Source organism: Apus apus, chromosome 26 (genome assembly GCF_020740795.1).
Source record: "Apus apus isolate bApuApu2 chromosome 26, bApuApu2.pri.cur, whole genome shotgun sequence".
Taxonomy (NCBI): domain Eukaryota; kingdom Metazoa; phylum Chordata; class Aves; order Apodiformes; family Apodidae; genus Apus; species Apus apus.
This window is the reverse complement of record NC_067307.1, coordinates 2,332,962-2,351,942: the sequence shown is the minus strand read 5'-3', so window position 1 is coordinate 2,351,942 and position 18,981 is coordinate 2,332,962. Positions and strand designations below refer to the sequence as shown.

The following is an 18,981-nucleotide window of genomic DNA, read 5'->3' as shown; positions in this document are numbered from 1 at the left end:
ATTTATGTTGCCACCAGGCTTGGGGAAAGCCCATCACTCTGGCAGAAGAAAAACCCTCCCTCCTCGTAGGGAAGATTCTTGGTGAGGCTGATCCAGCCCCCAGAAGGTGATGGGGGGAGGAGGGGGGGGGGTTGCCACATGAATAATGAATTTCATAAGGGAACAAAAGCCTGATGCCCTGACTTGGCTCCACCATGGGGAAGCCAGGGGATCCCACCAGCCATGAAGTTGGGCTGGGGCCTGCGGGATGTGCCTTCTGCACATTCAAGCCCTCCACAGCCTGGGGAGGTCAGAGCTCAGCCCCCGTGCCTGCAAAACCACAGCCAGCCCCTCACTGACCCACAGCTTCACTCCAGAGCAAGGAGGACCAACCTCAAGGCCACATCTCAGCCCCAAAACCTCCCCATGAGCAGCCAAAACCCATGAACTCTGCAAAGGACTCAGCTGTGACTGGAGCAGACCCGGGCAGCAGAGCCACTCTGCACTGGGAAGACACAACCCACATAGTTCAGCAACAAGACTGAAGCTTGAGGAGCTTGAGATGAGACATTTAGATTGGACTTGTCACCAGAAAGGGCAGTGAGAGGACGAGGGGGAACAGACTGAAACTGGAAGAGGGAGATGGAGGTTGGAGATGAGGAGGGAATTGTTGGCTGTGAGGGTGGTGAGAGCCTGGCCCAGGTTGCCCAGGGAAGCCGTGGCTGCCCCATCCCTGGCAGTGTTGAAGGGCAGGTTGGATGGGGCTTGGAGCAGCCTGGGCTGCTGGGAGGTGTCCCTGCCCATGCAGGGGGTTGGAACTGGATGCTCTTTCAGGCCCCTTCCAACCCAAACCACCCCATGATGATGATCCTATGATGGATGAGGATAATTAACTCAGATCAGGAAAGAACAGCAGATCACAGCACACACAGAACGATGAGGGGGGACACGGGTGGCATCAGGGCTGGAGTGTGGCCAAGCCAGCAGGGACCTGGGCTGGGTTTTACCTTCATTTAAGGGAGGAAAGGAGCAGAGATCATCCCTACCAGCACCTAGAAGGGTCCCATTGGGATCAACACTGGATCCCTCCCAGCTCTGGGCTGCAAATCAGCATTTCTCCAGGTTGGATGGGGCTTGGAGCAGCCTGGGCTGGCGGGAGGTGTCCCTGCCCATGCAGGGGGTTGGGTCTGGATGCTCTTTAGCTCATGGGATGGGTTGGGAGGGACCTTCAAGACCACCCAGATGACCCCACTAGATGATCTTGAAGGCAGCTGCCCCATCCCTGGCAGTGTTGAAGGGCAGGTTGGATGGGGCTTGGAGCAACCTGGGCTGGCGGGAGGTGTCCCTGCCCACGCAGGGGGTGGGATCTGGATGCTCTTGAAGTCCACACCTCTCAAGAAACCACCCCAAGCCCCCTCCCAGCCCACCTGCAGAGATGGTCGCCCCGGCAGGCGCCGCGCAGGTCCAGGCAGTTGGGCTTCTCCTTCTCCTGGTAGGAGCAGGCGGGGACGATGGTTTGGCGGCGGCGCTCGGCGCAGGCCGGGTCCCTGCAGGAGCAGAAGAGCAGGCGGTAGGTGTACTCGCCGGGGACGCGGTCGAAGAACTGTCGCAGGGCTTTGTGGCACTTCCTGCGGCTGCAGGGCTCGGCCGCCGACACCTCCCTGCTGCAGGTGGAGATGTAGGCGGAGCGCAGGCGCTTGCAGTTGTCGTTCAGGTTGCACGCCTTGGCTGCGTCCAGGCAGTGGTTGCTTTTGGAGTTGGCTGCAGGCTCCATTCCTGGAGGAGGAGGAGGAGGAGAAGGGTGAGGATGAGCGAGGGAGGTGGCCTCAAGCTCGGGGAGATGGCCCCAGGGAATCCTGGTGGGCGTGGTGGGACAGGTCTGGGTGTTGAGGGGTAAGGGATTTGCTTACAGACATCATGGGATGGGACCTGAAAGATCAGCCAGATGCAACCCTGCACGGGCAGGGACACCTCCCACCAGCCCAGGTTGCTCCAAGCCCCATCCAACCTGGTCTTGGACACCTCCAGGGATGGAGCGACCACCTTCAAGATCAACTAGGGGGATCATCTGGGTGGTCTTGGAAGGTCCCTTCCAACCCAAACCATCCCATGAACTAAAGACCATCCTGTTCCAACCTCTGCATGGGCAGGGACACCTCCCACCAGCCCAGGCTGCTCCAAGCCCCATCCAACCTGCCCTTCAACACTGCCAGGGATGGGGCAGCCACAGCTTCCCTGGGCAACCTGGGCCAGGGTCTCACCCCCCTCACAGCCAAGAATTCCCTCCTGGTACCCTCCTCTATTCCTTCTTCAAACCTATCAACTCCTCCAGCTTTGCCAGAGCCTCCCAACCTCCCTGGCTTCAAACCAGAGCTTCATGCCTCCAGGCTTTCTAGTCATTCCCACAAATGACTTCGAACTTCAGGTTCTCTTTTCCCAATCATCAAACAACAATCAAAACCACAATCAGATCAACCCCACAAAGCTGGTCGACCCTAAATAAGGAGGCTTAATTGATCATATGAATTATTAAAAACCAGATTCTGGTGGCAGTGGGGACAGTTGCTGTGCCCCCCCCCCCCCTTCATCCCCATCCCCCTACACAATTTGGGGCTCCCCCTCCAGCACAGAGAGGGTTAAAAGACACCAACTGCAGCAGGGAGACCTGGTCAGACACTTCAGCGCATCCTTCATGCCCTGAATTCACAAGATGTTGGTTTTTTGTTCTTTCTTGTCAATTATTCAAAGAATAATGATTAATTATTCAGCCTGCTCCAAAGCAGAATCATCAGCCAAGCTGCACTGGGCTCCCCCCAACCCCCCCCCAGCCCCTGTAACTTCTCCAGGGGCTCCCCAAAACCAGGTCACCCCCACCCAGACCCCTTAAGGCTGACAGGGACAAAGCTGCCACCAGAGCTGCCCATGGGCCATATCCCAAATCCCACCTCCCCTATCCCACTCCCCCCCAGCCCCCCAGGAATCACAACCCCCAACAAATCAACAGAGAAGACACAAAGCCAACAAAAAACATTTGAACTCCCTGCTTTTTTTTTTTGTCAAAATGATGGATCACCCTCAGCAGCCCAGGTGCTATTTTAGTAGCCACCTTGGCCCAAATTTCCCACCCCCCCCCCCCAATTCCACAGCCCAGAAAACTCCACAGATCCCTCACTTACCTCCCAGCTCCCTCTGGCACAGACAAAGCACAGAAGGAGGGGGTTGCTAACAGCTGCATTTATAGGGCTCTGCTAATTAGCAAACAGCAATCAGCTGCCTGGGCAAGCACCAGCCCCCCCCCCCTCCACCCCCATCTCTCTCTGCCCCCACAGCTGCTGGCCAGCAGCATTTTGGGGGGGTCATTTGCAGCACAGGACCCCACTGTCTCATTTTCCCACTGTCTCATCCCGCTGGGCACGAACCTCCGAGCCAGGAGCTGCCAGGATGGGGAATGTTCAGGGGTCCCAATGAAAAGGGGAAGCTGGAAGCCCCCCCCCCCCGGTGCCATCCCATGCAAACTCAACCCTTTGGGGCCATTTGCAGCTCCTGGGAACCCGGTGCCACGGGTGCCAACCTGTGCTGTGACAACCGTGGGGTCCCCACTGTCCCCTTCACCCAGGGCCAGCACCCCCAGCTGGGCTGCAACGCCCTGAGACCCCAGATCCGAAGGGGTGAAACTGTTTGGAGAGCCCTTGAAATTCCAAACGGGCCATCCCAGGGATGAATGCACCCTGAGGAGGTCGACCAGGGATGGGGGTGGTGGAGGAGACAGAAGGAAGGGGACACGTCTGCTGATCTATGAGTTACAAGCAGATTTGCCTTGGATGTGAGTGCAAGAAAGTGGCCTGAGCTGAAAGGTTCCCCCTGAGCTGCTCCTCCTGGAGCCCTCTTGGGAATAAAGCTGGGGAGAAAGGGGGTGCAGGCAAGTCCTCCAGGGCTTCACACCCTCCTCAAGGATGGGATAGGGCAGAAATTGCCATTTCCCAGCAGGAACCCCCCAGCCCAGGGTGATGCCAGAGGGTCCCCTGCAGGCGAGGGCTGAGGATGGAGACAACTCATGACACTGATGTGGGAAGAAGAGGCCTGAAGAATTTGGGGGACTCGTGGATCTCTTTCCTCCTTGCCCAGCCCAGCTCCTGGGTGGTATTTTTTTTGGAGGGGGATACACTGAGCACTGGCAGCTGCCCTGGCTCCAGGAGGGTAACAGCCAGTGCAGCAGCTCTGGGAACATGGCAGGATTTGTGCCAAGTGCCAGTTCCTCGTCTTGTTCCTCTGGAGCATCTGAGAGTTGCTCCTGCCCTGACCAGGACCTGCAGGGACCTGGATGCATTTTAATGGAGCTGACACTGGAAAGCTCAGGGTTTCTGGGGAGCTCATGAATAAAGCACAAGCATGAAAATTTAATGAGGAAAGAAGGAAACCGGGGCCCAGGAGCCAGGGAGGGGACTTTGCTGGGAACATGGTGCCACCAGTTGTCCCCTCGGCCTGGCCTCTCAGCACAGGACAGGGTCAGGGGCAGAGGAGGAGAGTGATGGGGAAGGCAGAGCTTCTCCCAGCTCACTCTGTGCCAGGCTGAGCCAGGGGGGCCTGACTCCCACCCACCCCACGGGTGCTGCTGCCCCGTCTCGGTGCCCAGGGGGGCAGAAACCCAGTGTGGGGCCCATTTCCCAACCAGGCTCTTCCCTGTGGGCTGTGGTTTCCCTGGAGCAGGCTCCCAGCAGCCCTTGGCACCACAGAGCAACTTCACCCCCAGCCTGGGATGCTCTGCTCCATGGGGTGGGGGGACAAAGCCCCATCCCTGGGGAGGGCAGCAGTGCTTGCTCCTGGTGCTTGTTCAACAGTGCTTGCTCCTGGTGCACCCTCGTGGTGCTCACTACTGATGATGCTCATTCATGGTGCTCACTCGTGGTGCTCATTCCTGATGATGCTCCCTTGTGGTGCTCCCTCATGATCCTCCCTTGTGGTACCCCCTCCTGATGATGCTCATTCATGATGCTCCCTCGTGGTGCTCACTCGTGGTGCTCCCTCATGGTACCCACTCCTGATGCTCCCTCATGGTGCCCACTCCTGATGATGCTCATTCATGGTGCTCCCTCATGGTGCTCACTCGTGGTGCTCACTCATGGTGCCCACTCCTGAGGATGCTCCCTTGTGGTGCTCACTCGTGGTAGTCACTCCTGATGCTGCTCCCTCGTGGTGCCCACTCCTGATGATGCTCATTGACGGTGCTCACTCATGGTGCTCCCTCATGGTACCCACTCCTGATGCTCCCTCGTGGTACCCACTCCTGATGATGCTCCCTTGTGGTGCTCACTCGTGGTGCCCACACCTGATGATGCTCACTCATGGTGCTCACTCGTGGTGCCCACTCCTGATGATGCTCACTCATGGTACCCACTCCTGATGCTCCCTCGTGGTACCCACTCCTGATGATGCTCCCTTGTGGTGCTCACTCGTGGTGCCCACACCTGATGATGCTCATTCATGGTGCTCACTCGTGGTGCTCATTCCTGACCATGCTCCCTTGTGGTGCTCCCTCATGATCCTCCCTTGTGGTACCCCCTCCTGATGATGCTCATTCATGGTGCTCCCTCATGGTGCTCACTCGTGGTGCTCACTCATGGTACCCACTCCTGATGATGCTCCCTTGTGGTGCTCACTCGTGGTAGTCACTCCTGATGCTGCTCCCTCGTGGTGCCCACTCCTGATGATGCTCATTGACGGTGCTCACTCGTGGTGCTCCCTCATGGTACCCACTCCTGATGCTCCCTCGTGGTACCCACTCCTGATGATGCTCCCTTGTGGTGCTCACTCGTGGTGCCCACACCTGATGATGCTCATTCATGGTGCTCACTTGTGGTGCCCACTTCTGATGCTCCCTTGTGGTGCTCACTCGTGGTGCCCAAACCTGATGATGCTCATTCATGGTGCTCACTCGTGGTGCTCACTCCTGATGATGCTCATTCATGGTGCTCCCTCGTGGTGCCCACACCTGATGATGCTCATTCATGGTGCTCACTCGTGGTGCTCCCTCATGGTACCCACTCCTGATGCTCCCTCATGGTGCCCACTCCTGATGATGCTCATTTGTGGTGCTCACTCGTGGTCCCCACTCCTGATGCTGCTCCCTCGTGGTGCCCCCCAGCAGCACACTGCCTCTCTCCTGGCCTGCACAGCCCCCCCTTTCCAGCAGGGCCATGTCCCCCCCCCCAGGCAATCAGCAGGGCTCAGCCTCGTTAGCCAGAAATAACACCAGCCCCTCCTCTGTGTCAATCGCTTGGGCTCCAGGTCAGGGCTGGGGGTCCAGGGGGGGCAGCCCCTCATTTCTCCCACTACTCCAGCCCCGTGTGAGGGGGACAGAGAAGGGCTGGAAGAAGAACCAAGGCCACCCCGATGGCCACGGCAGGTCCCTGGAGGGCAACAAGGGGCACTTCCCCCTTCCTTGCAGCTCCGAAATCGCCAGGCGAGCTTCCTCGTTCTGCTTTTAGGAATAAATCAACCCGTGAGCGTTTCATCCCCCACTCCAGACACGTTGCTTTGCAGACTTCCCAGCAGCTCAAACATTTCCTTGACGTTCATGTCACCCAAAGAGGCGGGAGGGAACCGGGAGGGGGTGGCATCCTCATCCGGAGCCCAGTTCCCTGGAGGGAGCCTGGGAAGTTCGCCTTGGGGAGCTCAAACGTGATGACAGTGAGGGGACAACAGTGTCACAACCTTCCTCTGAGGGGTCCCCTGTGAGCTGAGGGCACGGCAAGGAGGGGTGGCATCACGGGGGGGTCGCCAAGGTGCCACCACCCTACACAGTCTGGGGACACAGGGATCCCCAGATCCCACGGCTCTCAGGAGAAGGGTTAAGAGATAAAGGAGCAAGGAGAAGCCAAAGCATTGGTGACCTAATTTGAAAATCTTGGGGGGGCAGCACGGAGGGTTGTCATGGAAATAGATGGCAAGAAAAGTTCTCAAGGATGATGGTGGAGTTTGTGTTCCTGAGAGGAGGATGAGGAGGCAGAGAGATGCTCCAAAGGGCCCCACATCCTCCTCCCACCACTGGGCTGCCCTGGGGAGGGACAGCAAAAAGGACACCCCCCTCCTCAAGCTTCCCCACAGACAGGGTGTCCTAAATCTTACAGGAGACAAAATGCTGTTGATGGGGTGTTGGATGGGCAGAGGGAGGGTCTGGTCCCCCTGGGAGCCCGGGCTGTGCCTGTGCCTCCTCCCCCTGACACCCACCCGCACAAGGGGGACACAACCACAAGAGAAATTCCAGGCAATTCCAGGCTCTCCAGCCCAGCTCAACTACCTGCCAGAAACCTACGGCTGGAGGCAGTGGAGTCCAAAAGGGAAAAGCCTAAATCACAGCCTGGAGGGAAATCAGAAGCCCAAGGAGGAGGCTGCTGCCTGTGGCTTGGCTGTCACTGTTGGGCAGGGGTTCAGAGCAAGCCCCCACCCCAGCCAGGGCTCCCAGCCGTGTCTGATCCCACCAGGAAGGTCTTAACAGGAGAAGATCTGTCCCAAAGTGCATCAGGGCTCAGGAACCAGCCCCTCCACCCGGGCTTCTGCATCCCAACTGGCTGCTGGGGGCCACCTCTCACCCCCAACTGGTGCTCAAGGCATCAGGTCTGGGGTGATGGGAGAAGAGACAGGACATAGAAAGGTCAGAGGAGCTGGAGGAGCAAAGGACCAAACCACGGGGGCAGCAGGTGCAGGTTTTCCTGGCCAGGGAGCTCGGTAGCAGGTCTGTGTTCATGGGCAAGAGAAGACAAACCAGCAGCAGCACCTTGCTTTGATTACCTGAGAAAATTGAAGCAAGTCTGAATATATCAGAGAGACGAGAGGTGACCGGCTCGTAGGGGGAAGCTTCATAAAATTCTTCTCCTAGAGTGGGAGGGAAAAAAGACAAGGGGAAGAAAAAGCAAATGAAAACCCACAGCAAATCAACCTCGCTCACCACCGAGGCTACAGCCAGGAGCAGGCAGCCCCCCTGGCACAAAAATCTGTGGTTTGGGAAGGGAGAAGTGAAAAGTCTTTAAAGCACTGCCCTGCAGCAAAAAGAAAAGCCCATTTTGGGGCAGCTCAGCTTCATTTGGGCTGTTCAGGAGCTTGTGGCAGGTCCGTGCTGCTGCCTGCAGGGCAAGGTTGGGCAGCAGTTGCCTCCAAACTGACCTCAGGAGTTGAGGGAGTTTAGCTTTGGAAGGTCAAGGTTTCATGGCTACATCCGCAGAGCCTGGGCCAGCTGGAAGTTCTTGGGTCTGTGCTCAGCACTGGATTGATTTCTTGTTGTAAAAAAAACCACAACCCCACACCAAAACAACAAGAAACCAGAAATATTTGCCTGGAGAACCACCGTGAAGGTTGTTCCCCACCTGCTCTGCCTCTGCTGCACCTGGGGAACATGGAACTACTTCAGTGGGGGGGGAGAGATGGGAGAGCTTCACCATCTGAGCTCCAGAGCATTCCCACCACTGGTCCAGGGGTTTGCCCGTGGCAATTTGCACTTTCCAGAGGGGACAGAGCCCGGATTATCTGTCCCCAGGCTGGGAGCAACACCCCCCCCCTCACTCCCATCTTTGATTCCACTGCCAACCCTCCTTCTTCTGCTGCCTGCCCCTTGGGGTAACTCCAGAACAGGCTGATTTCAGGAGAGCCAGCCACAGCTCTCAGGAGAGGAAACGCTCTCCTCCAACCCCAGCAGCCACAGGAAAGGGAAAAAAAAATTAGAATATATACATATTTAAAAAAATGGTAAGAAAACAAATCAATGGCTGGACTTGGAAAGGCCCAGTCAGAGGCTGCCCAGATGCCTGGAGCATCGATCTGCACAGTGCCCAGCTGCTCCCTGGCAGGATCCCTGCCCCAGCTGCCCCAGGCTGGAGCCCAGTTTGCCCAGACCTCTCCAGTCCATACCTTCTCTTCCCAGTTATCACGAGCCCGAGGCTTTACCCTGTGTAATTAAGGAGCCACTTGAAAACCCCGTGCTGGAAAACAAGCTGATGAAGAAGTGGGGAGCAATGTGGGAGGGCTCTCTCCAAGCCCAGCAGCTCCTCGTTCCTTGGGAATGTCAGAGGGCAGAGCTGGGTGGCTGGGCAGGGAGATCCAGTGGGATCTCTCCAGAGGCTGAAGCTTTGCAGCCCATCACCCTGCCTCCGGCCTCACCACCACCCTCAGGGTGACCCTGGGGATGCTACATGGGGGCAAGAGCCCCTGCCAGAGCCAAGGGCACCACGGGGAAGGAAACGTGTCCTGGGAAGCCTGCAAAGTCCTCCTGCCTCAGGCCAACCCCCTTCTCCTTCCCTGGGTTTCCTAATGCTGGGATGACAAACAGCACCTTTATTAAAGTGCATTTAGGAAACACTGTAACCTCCTGCTATATTGCTTTGCCAATGCCATAAATAATTAAACACCAGCTGAATCCTGCTGCTTGCTAGGAAAATTACTGAGCATTAAAAAGGGCAGTGGACTTTTCTTGAGCTCGCTGAGATGCAATTAACCTCCAGGAATGAGGCTGGAGTGAGAGCAATCCTACCCAACAGCAGGGACAGGTTAGTTCCCGCAGCAGAGGGGCTGGATGGGAGCCCACCAGGCACAGCTTCTCTGCTACAAGGCAGAAGATCAAGGTCTACCTTGGGCTCCTCGTTGCTTTTACACTCACTGGTTTGTGCACATGAAAGGTACGAGCTGCTGGATCTCACCAAAGCTCCTACCTCTCCTGAAGACTTGGTGTAATCACTTCTCTTGCCACCTCCTCCCCCAGGTACAGGTCCTGGAGTACCCATCATACAGGTCCTGGAGTACCCAGCACGCAGTAAAACATCCTTCATTCATGCTTGCAAAGCCCTCAGAAATTGCTGAATGAAGGCTGCTAATGAGGGGTGGAACACAATTAGCCAGTCATTCCTGCTCTGGGCTGGTTTCTGGGCTCGCTGGTCTTTATGCTGATCCAAATTTGAAGGTAATTTCACCCCGGGGGGGCTGAGGGCTCCAGCACAACTCCCCACGTCCTTGCTGTTGCCACCAAAGCCCTCCTAGCACCATCAACAGCTCCTCCAGCTTCAATCCCCCACTGAGGAGGGAGGTGAGACCTGTGCCCGCCTGGAGAAGTGGCTGTTGGGCTTGGAGGCTCCTCCACAGGTTCCACCAAAGGGAGCCCAGAAACTCCAGCTGCTCAAAGAGGTGGCTTTTAGAAATGAAGCAGCAGAGAAAAGGACATTTTGACAGGCTCAGAGCCTTGGTGGGAGCAGGGCCAAGCTGCCAACACACCTGGTGCCACAGGTGGGCAAAGGTCTGTCATGGAGCTGCCACCAGCCAAGTGGGCAGGTGCCCCTGGGGGGGTCTGTCACAGCTCAGGGGCTCTGGGACAGGTAGTTTCACACCAGAAGAAGTTGGATTCCAGCCCTAAGCCCAGGAAAGGGATGTGTACTGTCCAACTGCTGCTGGCTCTGCTCCTCCCCGGGCTGGGGCCAGCTGGGCCCTGGCAGAGCTGCAGGAGGGGGCAGAGCCCACGGGAGGACGAAGCAAACCCCACCAGCCCCAGCTGAGCCCCCCTCACCACTGGTTCCTTCCTCTGAGCCCAGCAAAGGGCCCCTCTGGACCCTCAGCGTGGCCTTAGCGCTGCCCTGCAGAGGGGTGAGGGGCTGTGGGTGAAGCCCCCCTGCCTCCTCCTGCCTCCAGGCAGCAGATAGTCCTGCCTTCAAGGAACAAACCAGCCCCAGAGTAGCAGAATCCAATTCCAATTCCCTGCACTGCTCCAGCCTCTGATTTTACTCCTTCAGCAGGCTCTGGTGCAGCAGCTCTCTGCAAGGGGAGCCCCCAGAGAGCCCCCCCCCTGCTGCCCCCCAGCCCACACATCCCACCGGGGCGAGGGCTAACGGGGGGCCTGGGCAGGGGGTGAGGGGGCAGCGACCACCTCAGCACCTCGGGAGATCCCCACATGGAGGTGCAAAGCCACACGCCAGCCCTGCTCCCCTTGGCATCATCCCCTGGGAACAGCCCCATCCCCGGGGCAGGCAGGAGGGAGGGAGAGGAGGGAGATGTCCCCACAGCTCTGCCACCCCCGCAGCAGCTCTGGCTGCAAACGCAGCCCCCAGCCTCCTTCCCCCTTGCCCCCTGCCCACCTCGGGCAGACCAAGCCCTCAAGCCCGGGCCCCCCCAGGGCACCCACTCGTCTACCTCCTCTGGGACCCCCATTCCCACCAGATCCCAGCTTTCCCACAGCGGCCAAGATGCCCTCAGCACCTCCCAAGCTGGAGACGGCTCAGGACCACCACCTCCCCCCCAGCACCCCCCCTCCCTCCCCCCCCCCCTCCCCACCCCCGCAACCCACCCCCCAAGCCCCCTACCTTCGGTCAGCCCCAGGTGAATACTCCAGTAGATCTGAAGGCACTGAAGCTCCTTCTTCATCCCCCTCTTGCAGCGGCAGTCGTAGAGGGGGCTCTCCTGCAGCACCTCCAGGGCTGCCTGGCACTCCCGGTTGGCCAGCATGGTGTTCCTGTCGCGACCGGCCAGGCACTGTCGCAGGGTGCGATACCGGGAGCTGCAGCCGGGCTCGGCAGCGCACAGCTCGTTGGCTCGCACGCAGTCCACGGGCACTCGCCAGCCATGGGGGTCCTGCCCCGGAGGGGACGGGGGGGCGGCCAGAGAGAGGAGAAGCTCATCTGGGTGAAGCGGGGTTGAGAGGGGAAAGAGAGAGGCAGGCAGAGGAAGGTGACACAGGGTGAGGAGCAAAAACCCCCTTCGCATCCCCCACACGTCACCCGGAGCCCCCCTCCCCCGGATGGAGCCCCCTCCGGGCTGCCCGGGAGGGGGGGGCAGGGTGCTGGCAGGGTGCTCGGGCAGGCCTGGATGTGTCCCCAGCCGTCACCCCTCTTAGACGTGGCTAAACCCAGCTGGGGGCCTGAAGAAGCAAAGGGGATGTCCCAGGGCACCCCGGCAGCACTGACATGGCCCAGGGCAGGGGAGGTGGAGGGTTCACCCAGCACCTGGTTTAACCCAGCACCTGGTTTAACCCAACACCCTGTTTAACCCAACACCTTGTTTAACCCAATGCCTTGTTTAACCCAACGTGCTGGTTAACCCAACACCCAGTTTAACCCAATACCCTGTTTAGCCCAACACCCTGTTTAACCCAACACCCTGTTTAACCCAATGCCTTGTTTAACCCAACGTGCTGGTTAACCCAATGTCTTGGTTAACCCAATGTCTTGCTCAAACCAATGCCTTGGTTAAACCAGTTCATCGATTAACCTCACATCTTGGTTAACTCAATGTCTTGGTTAACCCAATGCCTTGCTTAACCCAGTGCCTTGGTTAGCCCAGTGCCTTGGTTAACCCAATGCCTTGCTTAACCCAGTGCCTTGGTTAGCCCAGTGCCTTGGTTAACCCAGTGCTTTGGTTAACCCAGTGCTTTGGTTAGCCCAGTGCCTTGGTTAACCCAGTGCTTTGGTTAACCCAGTGCCTTGGTTAGCCCAGTGCCTTGGTTAACCCAGTGCCTTGGTTAGCCCAGTGCTTTGGTTAACCCAGTGCCTTGGTTAGCCCAGTGCCTTGGTTAACCCAGTGCTTTGGTTAACCCAGTGCCTTGGTTAGCCCAGTGCCTTGGTTAGCCCAGTGCCTTGGTTAACCCAGTGCTTTGGTTAACCCAGTGCCTTGGTTAGCCCAGTGCCTTGGTTAACCAATGCCTTGGTTAGCCCAGTGCCTGGGTTAGCCCAGTGCCTCAGCCCCCAGAGTCATGGGATGCCACAGGACTCTCTGGTTCTCATTAAAACCAAAGAGGCAATAAACAAACCCGGGGTGTTTCCAGCCTGGGGCTGTGGGGCCATGACCCTCCAGGCAGGAACTCTCGGGAACCCAGAGCATCCAAGCCCACCCAAACTCCCTGCTCACGTTGCTGTTTGGTTTTTATGTTGCAGCTCATGGCTTTCAGCCCTGCCACAGGATTATTGTCTTGTATTTATTTTATTTTATTTTTAGGGCATCTGACTCATGGGTTTTGGAGCACTCGGGCTTGGCAGGGCTGCAGATCAGCTGCAGCTCAGTGCAAACCCTTCCTCCCCCAGGATGACCTCCTCAGTGCCTCCGTCCTAGCCACTCCTGGGGGTGGCAACCACCCAACCCAAATGGCTCCTGCATGGCCACTGCCTGCTCCTTGGACCCTGCCTCACCCCCCTTCCCACCCACCACCCCCTCAGCTCTCAAGCTACTTCTCTCGTTTTCTCATTTGGCTTTTTGAAAGAGGTTCTTGCCAAGGCAGCCCCAGGGCAAGGCCACTTGGGTGGCAGCATGGGTGCCTGGACCAGCTGAGCGATGGGGATGGGGTGGGAGGGATCCCCCTCCCACCACCACCACTCCCACCACTCCTAACTGCCCCCCCCACCTCTCTGCTGGCAACTGCAGGCAGGGAAAGCCCTAGAACAGGCCAAAATGGGCACTGTGGGACCTGCAGAGCATCGTCAGTCAGTCCGGAAGGTCACAGAGTGGGGACACCACTTCGTGTGACGCCCACACCCATCGCTGTCCCTGTGCCCTGAGGAGCAGCTTCCAACCCCCCCGCGATGCCCCATGCCAGGAGCAGATGGGCACGGCGACCCCTCCACCTGCAGCTCCCAGCCCCTTTCCAACCCGTGGCCGCCTGGCCGGGTACGGCAGGGGGACAGTGACACCTACAGGCATGTGACAAGGGCCACCCGTGTGTCCCCCACCCTCCAGGATGCGCAGGCAGCTCCCAAGCTCAGCCCCAGCAGCAGATCCCACTCGGCAGGCAGGGTTTGTCCCCCTGCCACCAGCCTTCGGGGGGGACACCTGCCCCCTGCCCTCCTGCATCCCAACCAAGTGGCCACGGGAGCAGGTTGGACCACGGGAACAAGTGGCCACAGGAGCAGGTGGCCCCTCACACCTCTGCCCACCTGGCCATGGTGGGACATGCTCCTCAGGCCGTGGGGAGATGAGAGGAGATGCTCAAGAGGAGATGCTCAGGGCTTGGACAGCTCTGTGGGAGGGACGGGGCAATGCCGGGGCTCGAGGAGCAGGACCTGGGTGGAAACATCTCCCACTGCCTGTGGTCAGGCCAAGGAACAGATCCCATCCTCCTGGTCTTCAGCTGATGCCCCCGATCAGACGCTGTTGGGTTTGGAGAGGTCTGGAGGGTGTCCGGGTAACCAGGAGCAGATGCAGAGCCCCTAGGTCCACATTAGATCCAATTTTGGGTGGCAAATGTCACTTGGGAAGGCCCTCCTGGGCCTTTCAGTATTATATTCCACATGGGAGGCACACTCCTGGGCTGGTGGAGGAGAAACAAGCATCCTCAGAGGCTCCTCAGGGCAGAAATGCCAGCTCTTCTCCACGAGGTGGGTGATGCTTTGGTGTTTCAAAGTAAAAAGGGGCCAGTTCTGCACCTTCAGACGCCAGGAAACCCCAGCCTGAGGCATCCAGCCCAGAGCAGGGGTGACCTGCTCCTGCTGCAGCCATCAGCTTCAGGGCAATCAGCCCCCAGGCTTGGAGAACCATCCTTCAGCTGCAGGATGTGCCATTTCTCCTCTGCTGTCCTCATCCAGATCCCTCTGGAGCTCTCCCCGAACCCTCTGCTTCAGTCTCTGCTCCCGTTCAGGCTTCTCCAGCTGATGCCACGAAGCCTCTTCCCAAAGTGCCATCCAAAGCCTTTCCTCCAGCTGCCACCCTGTGTGCCTGCTGGCTCCACGGGGCTCCCAGGCAGGGAAAGGAGACAACCTTGCCCTGCTGCAAACAGTGCTGGACCACACGGAGCATCCTTGCTTGGGATGGGATCCTTGCTCGTGCCAGGGTGGGGAGCCCAACAGTCAATCCACCTGCCAGGGAGCCAGCAGGGATGCACAGCAGTGAGCTGGCCCCAGCCTCCTGGGTTTTGCCACCTTGCTTCCACGCTCTGGCAGAGAGTAGGGTGCTGTGTGCCCCTTGGGCAGCCCCGGGAGGGTGCCTGCAGCACCCTGCACCACCTCCAAGGGGGGAGTGCCAGCAGACCCAGGAGCATGGCACAAAGCTGGGGCAGGAAGGGCAGGATCAGCCCTTCCCCAGAGCACGGCACAAAGCTGGAGCTGGAAGGGCAGGATCAGCCCTTCCCCAGCCCACAGCCCACACAGGACAGCTCAGCCCCCCTCCCCATCCAGCAGCCCTTGCTGCCAGGTCAGTGTTTTCCCCTGGAGAACCTCCTCTCCTCCAGGAGAAATCTCCCCAGCCCTCTCTCCCCACAGAGACACAGGTGGGGAATTTGGATGGAGGGACAGGCTGAGGATTTGGGGTGTTGGTTTGTTGGTGGGTTTTGTGTTGGTTTTTTTTTTCATCCTACCCAAAAAGAAATTGCCTGGCAGACACACACCCTCTAAACTCTCGTATCAATGAAACATCTGCAGAGAATTCAAACCTAATCCTCAGCAGCCTCCGGGGTGTCAGAGCACAGCAAGGATTTGCAGGCAGATGCACGAGCCTCTGCCAGGCAGCAACCAAGACCTTGATCCCATTTTCCCCTCCTCTCCGGCAGCTTCCCCGACAGCATCAGGCTGTGCTGCCTCTTTCCTAGCTGGAATATGTTTCCTTTTCCTGCTCCTGCCAGACACCTTTGGACACGGGCAGCTGGAGAGGTAAATATTTATCCTCTACAACTTGACACGGGGAAGGGAATTGCTGAGGAACGTGCAGCCCCGCAGCCCGGATGCTGTGGCAGGGATCTCTTTATCCCAAGGAAAGGGTGGTTTTTATTCTTCGGTGGCTCCTGAGAAAGGAGAGCCCAGATGTGAGGAGCTGGGCTTGGTCCAAGCCAGCCCTGCTCCCTCGGGCTCCTCACTGCAAGGCCACATCTGCTGGGGGGCTGCAGGATGAGGTCCCCCAGGCACCCCGTCCCTGATGCTCCATCTGGGGGGTGCAGTGATGATTGCTCGGGGTGTTGCAGCTCCTCTGGCTGGGGGGACACATAGCCTTCCCACCCACCCACCCTGCACCCAGGAAAATCTTGGGGCACTGGGGAGAGGGGGCAGAGGGTCTTGCTTTCACACAACCTCCCCTGAGGTGGCGAACGGCCCCCAGTTTGGATGTCTTAGGTGGGGCATCCTGGAGGTCCCTGCCCTCCCAAATCTCCTTCGTGAGACATCTGGACGTGTGGACAGACAGACAGCTGCCCCCTGAGAGCCACCCCTCTCCCTTACCCAGATGTCTCCCCACGTGTGCCCCCCTTCCTTGCTCCCAGAGCATCTCTCCTTGCTCCCTCTGGCCACCAGGCAGGGCTCATGCCCCCCCTGCCCTGACAGACTCTGCTGCTGGGGAAGGACACCCCCAAACTGGGGATTAGCCCCCCACAACTCAGCCCTCTGTCCCACCCCACACAAAGGCAGGGGAGGCACCAGCACCCCCACTGCACCCAGGCAGACACACCCCTCCATTGGCACAGCACCCCCTCCCCTCGGCAGCTGGGGGCTGTGCTGGGGAGCAGGGGAGAGGAAGAGCCCATCACCCCCATTTCATCCAGAGAAACCAGCCCTCCCGGGGGACCCTGATCACCCCACACACCCTGATCCCTCCACCTGCCCCCCCCCCCCGATGCTCTGGAGGGGAGTTTTTCCCCTGCCAACCTTCAAGTCTCCCCGGGCAGCTCGTCTGTCCCTTCTCCCCTGTCCTCACAAACCGGGTGATGCTCCTCCAGCCCAGACGAGCTCAGCCCAGCATTCCCAGGCGCTGGCTGCTGCAGTGTGCTGGGGAACCCACACACAGCCCCCCCAGGGCAGGCAGCGGGGTGCAGGGTGCTGCCATACCAGCACCCAGAGCACCCCACCGAGTCATTGTCCTGCGTGCACCCAGCAGGACCCTGACTCCGTCCTGCTTGGGTTTTTTTTCCTCCTCCTAGGAGCTGAAAAACGGACCTTTCTCATCCGGTTCCTTTTCACCCCAGTCCCCCCAACCCCAGTCCCTGCCTTTTCCCCTGTTTTTTCTTTCCCAGCTGCTCCGTTTGAGGCTGCCCTAGAGCTGCGGAGCTTCCCGGCAGCTCCTCAGGAACTCGCCCATCATCTAAAGCCACACGCAGGAATTCCACCAGCAGGGACAGCAATTCCCCACGCACACATCCATGCCATGAAGCTCAACTTTCCGAACGGCTTCTCCATGCCCGGTTCCCAGGGACCAGCAGGGACGGGGAAGGGGGAATGGGGGGCGGGGGGGGGGGGGGGCGGCAGCCACGGCAGCAGCGGCTGGAGGGCGCTGGGAGACACTGGGTGGGGAGGGGGGGGAATAAAAGGGGGTCTCGAGATCCTCCAAAAACGCACAATCCACCTCGGATTTCTACAAGGAGAAAGGGAATCAAAGGCTGATCCGGCCGTGGGGTGCTGGGGGGGGTGGTAGTGGGGGGGTGCCCCAAATAGGGCGGTTGGGGATGTTGGGGTGTGTGTGCGTCCCCCCCAAACGCCTCGTTTTAAGTTTGCTGGAGAATAAGAACATGAACTTGCCCCTAGTTTTAAAATCCCCCCCGTGGCGGGGAGAACCGGCTCCTCTCGCCAGTTCCCCCGACCCCCCCCAAAATACAGAATCAAAGCCCCTGACCCCCCCCCCACCCCGGGAGGAAGGACCCGCCGCCTCCGCCATCCTGCGGGTACCCCCGCCGGGGCCACTCACCTAGGAAGAGGACGATGCAGAAGGCGTTTGCCAAGATCATGTTAGTGAAAAAAAAAAGATAAAATCCACGCGTCCCTCCACGTGCGCCCGGCGGGACGGAAAAAATGCAAAATTCAACAAATTAAAAAAGAAGAAGAAGAAAAAAAAATCCCACAAGGTAGATCCCAAATCCCAGCAGAGGACGGTAGGAGGTTAAAAAAAAATGAAGAGGCTGGGGGTGTCGGGGGAGGGGGGGGGGGGGATGCCGGAGCAGGGGCTTCAGCCGCCCCTCGCCGCCTCCCGCATCCCCGCTCCGGGGCTCCGCGCACGGCGGGGAGCGGCGGGTTGTGCGGAGCTTTCTGGCTGCCGGGAACCGGGTGGGGTGGTTTGGTTGGTTGGGTTTTGTGGAGGTTGTTTTTTTTTTTATGGGGTGGGGGGGGGGGAGCCCCGGAGAAGGGGCCGAGCCGGCCGTGCTGCCCCTCCCCGCCCCTGCCCTCCGCGCTCTTCTCCGCCTCTCTCCGCCGAGCCCCCCCCCCCCCCAACAAGCCCCGATCCGCGGAGGGCAGCGCAGCCGCGGACGCCCTTCACCGCCCTTCCGCCGGGGGAGGGAGGGGGGGGGGTCTGTCTGAGGACCCCCCCGGCTCGCCATCCCTTCCTTTAGCCCTCCCACCCTTCGCCGATGCACCTGCCCGAGCCAAACGGGGGGACCCCCTGAGCGGCCGCGGCTGCGGAGGGAGGGGAAGGACCCTCTTTGCTTCCCCCCACCCACCCACCCAGCCCCGGTCGTCTGGGACCAGCTTTTCTCTCAGGGATGGGAGAGGGGGACCCCTTGGGCTGGGGGTGCTTTGTCCCTGGATAGGTGATGTGCCATCAGTTGGGGGGGGTTGCAAGCTGGGTGTGGGGGGGGTCCTGGCTGCTGGGGGGGGGCGGGAGGAACTGCACAGACAGACACACACACACACACACACACAACCAGCCCGGGGAGTGAATCCCTTCAGGTCCAAAGCTCCACCGACAGTTTGGCTTTGGGGACCAGCACTTTGCTCCTCCTGACACCCAGAGCATCCTCTGCTCCCCCCCCCCCACCCCACCCAGAGCTGGGAACAGGGGTGTCACCTCCACCCTGATCCCTCTGCTGCTCCCCCAGGCATGGGGCTGCTCTCCTGGCCTCCTTCTCCTTCTCCTCCCAGCTCTGCCTGAGGCTGGGGAGCCCCTCACCCCCCCTCTCTGCTCTCCTTGACTTGGGGTCAAGACCCTACAAGCTCCAGCAAAGGGGGGGTTCTTGGCCCCAGACCCATGAAGGGCATGAGCAGCACAAAGGATGCTCAGCTCCGACCCCCTCCAGGCAATAATGGGCCTCTGGAGCAGGAGGGGGGGGCAGGGGCAGCAGCCACACTTTGCTGAGCC

General features: G+C 59.4%; 1 protein-coding gene across 1 annotated transcript in view; it reads right to left on the bottom strand.

The window, feature by feature from the left end:
• The window catches only part of GFRA2 (GDNF family receptor alpha 2), a 28,667-nt gene extending 10,870 nt beyond the window's left edge, over positions 1–17,797 (bottom strand). The window contains exons 1-4 of the mRNA XM_051640918.1: positions 17,596–17,797; positions 11,313–11,627; positions 7,768–7,851; positions 1,407–1,755 (exon numbers count right to left, since the gene is read on the bottom strand). Coding sequence (XP_051496878.1) covers positions 1,407–1,755; positions 7,768–7,851; positions 11,313–11,627; positions 17,596–17,635 — 788 coding nt within the window. The 5' untranslated portion in view covers positions 17,636–17,797. The remainder of the gene's footprint in view (positions 1–1,406; positions 1,756–7,767; positions 7,852–11,312; positions 11,628–17,595) is intronic.
• Positions 17,798–18,981: the final 1,184 nt, after the last annotated feature.